Source organism: Gambusia affinis, linkage group LG10 (genome assembly GCF_019740435.1).
Source record: "Gambusia affinis linkage group LG10, SWU_Gaff_1.0, whole genome shotgun sequence".
Taxonomy (NCBI): Eukaryota; Metazoa; Chordata; class Actinopteri; order Cyprinodontiformes; family Poeciliidae; genus Gambusia; species Gambusia affinis.
The window spans coordinates 6855230-6859414 of NC_057877.1; the positions used below are offsets into that span (position 1 = coordinate 6855230).

At 46.3% G+C, this 4185-nt stretch overlaps 1 protein-coding gene across 1 annotated transcript; it reads left to right on the forward strand.

Moving 5' to 3' along the window:
* Window positions 1–450: 450 nt before the first annotated feature.
* Window positions 451–2093, forward strand: gsx2 (GS homeobox 2). Its single transcript, XM_044129146.1, has 2 exons — window positions 451–1132; window positions 1324–2093. Exons 1-2 carry the CDS (start codon window positions 748–750, stop codon window positions 1665–1667), a joined length of 729 nt encoding a protein of 242 aa, XP_043985081.1. The 5' UTR covers window positions 451–747; the 3' UTR covers window positions 1668–2093.
* Window positions 2094–4185: the final 2092 nt, after the last annotated feature.

Consider the following 4185-nt stretch of genomic DNA (forward strand, 5'->3'; position numbering starts at 1 on the left):
GCCCAGACTCGCCGACGGTTCATAATTCTTTAATTGCTGGAAGTGAAACCTGGACCAACCGGATTCAAAGTGTGATTATGGCCGCTGAGCAACGAAAGCTCCTTATCTTCGCGTGAACAACTCCTAAATAGCATTTCTGGAAAGAAGGGGGAAAAAAAGAAGAGAAAAATTAGGAATGAAAATTCTGTTATTGGATATCTTTATTAACAAATAATTCACCTGCAACAGTTTGAACATAGAAAAAATATATATTTCATATTATTGATATAGCTATTATTATGACTATCATCACTATTAAATTTACGGTGTTATTTAAAAACTTTGCATCAAGGAATTATATAAATCATATACAATCAAACCAGTATTGTTGCAGTAAATATATATATTACTACCGTTATCTGGTTGTGAAAAGTCTGAGAACTTTTCTTGTATAGCAAAGCGCTTCAAACATTAAATGTGCTCATTTTGATGATTAACGTTCGAATCATGAAATAATTTTAAAAAATGAGCCAAAATCTGCGCGTTGTGATCGGACCAGTGCAGAGAGGCGTCACGTGGTTTGGGTCAGTGACAGCGCAAACCCTTGGAGCCGGGTGCGCACGTGGGTGACGATGCAGGGCCAACCCCTCTTCGGGGTCCCTTTTGTTGAACCATCAAACATAAGCACCTTTGGAGATCCCGAGGGCTTCACATGAGAAACGGCCGTCGTCCGGCGCTCTGGTGCGATCTCTCCTCTGCGGCGCAGCCATGTCCAGGTCCTTCTACGTCGACTCCTTGATCATCAAGGACGCGGTGCGACCCGGCGCGGCCGAGCGTCCGGCGCAGGACTTTCTGCTTCCCATCAGCGTGCACTCCCCGAGCGTAATGACGGTCGCTGCGCCGGTGTGTCCCTCCAGGAAGAACGGCACGTTCTGCGTGTGCCCGCTGTGCGTCACGTCGCACATCCAGTCTTCGCGCGGCGGCATCCCGATCCTGAAGAGCCAGTTTCCAGGTGTGGAGGCACAGTTCTGTCAGCGGATAGCGCAGCAGCAGCAGCAGCAGCCTTCTGCGCTGGCGCATCCTGGACACGCGTCTGTCTGCACGCCCACCTTCGGCGTCACGGATCCCAGGAGATATCACTGCCTTTCTATTGGTAAGCACCTGCTTCCGCTCTCCGACACCTGTTAGAGTAACAGACGGTCACCGCACCTTCACCTTTGCACTTTTACGCACGAAATTAAGTAACGCGTCCCGTCCCGACAGGTAAAACTCAAGCATATCTCTGCATAGAAACAAACAAACAAACAAACAAACAAACAAAAACCTCTTTATGTTTTACTGCAGGAAGCCCCTCCGAGAACAGCCACATACAGAACGGCAAAAGGATGCGGACGGCTTTCACCAGCACGCAACTTCTGGAACTCGAGCGGGAGTTCTCCACGAACATGTACCTGTCCAGACTCCGACGCATCGAGATCGCCACGTATCTGAACTTGACGGAGAAGCAGGTGAAGATCTGGTTTCAGAACCGCAGGGTGAAGCACAAGAAGGAAGGGAAAGCCACGCAGAGGAGCGCGCACGGCGGCTGCAAGTGCGCCGGAGCTCACACGAACTACTCCAGGTCGGAGGACGAGGAGTCCTTATCCCCGGCCTCCGCCTCAGAGGAGAAAGAGGTGTCACCGATTTAAGAGGCGCTCAAACTCCCTCCAAAGTCCCGTCCCGTTCGCTGGCAGTCGCTCTGCCCCGCACGCTGCAGTTGGCATCACCAAAAAAGCTGAGGCTCATTTCCTGCATGAAGTTTGTTCAACTGAAATAAGAAGCGGTGTGAATTTATGTCGGTGACAGATTAAAAGCACAAACAATTGTCATCTTTTTTTTTTGTTTTTACATGTTCGGTTCCCGTTGTTGGTCCACCTAAATAAATTTTCCAAAAATATCGTGAATGTTCTGTCAGTGCGGCTATTCGATCAGAGAACTTTAAAGCTCCTTAGAAACAGTCCAGGTCTGAAGTGTAGACCTGGGGCCTGCAGCCATGTGTAAACAGTGTGTATATGTGTATTTATTGTAATAAACACTATCAGTTGACCTGTAAGAACCTGTCAGTGTGCTGGCTTGATATAGTGCGTCTCCAAACCCTGCTGCTTGTCATTTTTCTCATACGACTAGAAATATGGTTTTAAGGACTGATGAGCACAATCTACCAGTTGTTGTTTTTTTTGTGTTTTTTTTTTTTTTTGACGTAAATCGCATTTCAGTGACGTCGCTCAGGGTTACTCTGACTTGATCAGGGAGTTATAATCTCTCATCAGCTACCTGAACCAAGCAGGAATCAGAAAAGGTGGTGGTGGTGGTGGGGGTAGGGGATGGACACGTAGGTGTCTAAGGCAAGTTCGGAAAATTTCACAAATGTGAAAGAAAATTTGCGTTGCATTTGTAGCCAATTTGTAGCCTTTGTAACAATTTTTTATTTTTATTTTTTTAAAGTCAGACAGCTCGCACAACTGAACGGGATGTTTAAACGTGGTTGTTTGACAAGACAGAAAACTGTTCCACATAATCAAAAATCACATCAAGATGAAATCCTGACTGAATTCCCCCCCACCCCCAGTTAATTATGTTTAATTAGTAATTACGATGTAATTAAAGTTGCAATAGCAAAGAATTTTCCGAGAACAGACCACAAACGCACATTATGGAAACAGATGGTACGCAGAATTCATTCTGCATTTATCAAATGTAAGGAAGAAGTAGGAACAGCCAGGGACATTGAAACGTTCCACACTATGAAGAACATGAACTAAATGAAGGAATAAAACACATAATACATTTTATAACACTTCCTTGGTGGCCAGCATATTTATAAGGGTGCTATTTCCCTCAAACTCCAAACATGCTCCAAACATGCTGACGTGTTTTGCTTCGACAACGAAGAATTATTGCAAATACAATATATTTACGGTAAAATCAACAAAATGGTTTTACAGTGTGGTGTGTTTAAATTTTATTTCTCACACTGTGAAAAAAACAACAAACAAAAAAACCCTCAAACTTTTATCTGGCCACAGAAATGTTCATTTAATATTAACTCATTGCCTCCTTTACCGTGTTGTGGTCACGTTTTAACATGAACACCTTGTTCCCATTAACCTATCATTAATGTTTCTATGAGCTCACGTCAGAAACATCACGCGAGGATCCAGTTTGAGCGAGCTCGCCAGTTAAGCTGAAAATGGATGGTTGGTAGAAGAAGGGCTTTTTGGCCGTAATTTCTCCTTAGATTTGATCACAAAAGGGACCCCGATAACGCCCCCCCCCCCCCCTACTCCCCCAACCTTCTCTCCCTCCACCCCCTCTTGTCGCCAATCGTCCATTAATGTTCGCCTCTGAAAAGATTTCCGTCGTTCCAAAGCGAGTTTAATTGCGTTTTCGGGTCCCACGTTGGTTGATTATGAGGCCATGCAGTGGCTGAAGCCGCAGAACGAGGATATATAGAAGTGGGCAAAGGCTTTGACAGGTTAGATTGTCCTGCCTTGGGACCCGCATTTAGCCCGGGACCCCCGACGGCTGCGCGCTCAGAGAGCTTTGAGGGACATCGACAGGGTTCCTCGGAGCCACAGAGAACGATTTAGTCACTGTTTCATTAGGCACTATTTGAACCTTTCAACTTATGGTGAATTAAAAAAGAGAGAGAGAGAGAGAGATGGGGAGAGAGGTGGAGGGGAATGCTCAAATGGGTAGGGAGGGATTAGATGGGAGGGGCCACTGGAAATTAGCGGACGCCTAATTTAACTCGTTTCTGTCGGGAGTTTGGGATACATTCCTAATTGAGAGGGGAAGCAGGTGAAGTTTTGGTCCCACGCAGGCCCTTTCAGAGCGGGAATAAATGGCCCCCCCTCTCACATCCCGCTGCTGATCGTATATTATTGGTGGTGGTTGTGGTGAGGGATGTGGGGGGGGGGGGGGGGCATCTAATGAATACATATTGAAGTTCCTATTAATCGAATTAGAGTTTCCTTGCTGCAGGTGTGTGCGACTGATAGAACGAACCCAAGTTTTTAAAGCCTCACACAGGAACGTGAGCTGGACTTTCAGCGCCACCGTGAACTCAGAATGAGTTTGGTGCGTCGTCCAAGCAGACACGACGTCACCAGAACAGAGCGCGCGGCGCACGCACAGAGATAACTTTGGAGTCAAAGCTGCTAAGAG

What these genes read in the sequence shown, in the direction of transcription:
- gsx2 (XM_044129146.1), top strand. Translation starts at nt 748, where the DNA reads ATGTCCAGGTCCTTCTACGTCGACTCCTTGATCATCAAGGACGCGGTG. An exon ending in ATATCACTGCCTTTCTATTG is followed by an intron (nt 1,133 to 1,323) that starts GTAAGCACCTGC and finishes GTTTTACTGCAG; the next exon opens with GAAGCCCCTCCGAGAACAGC.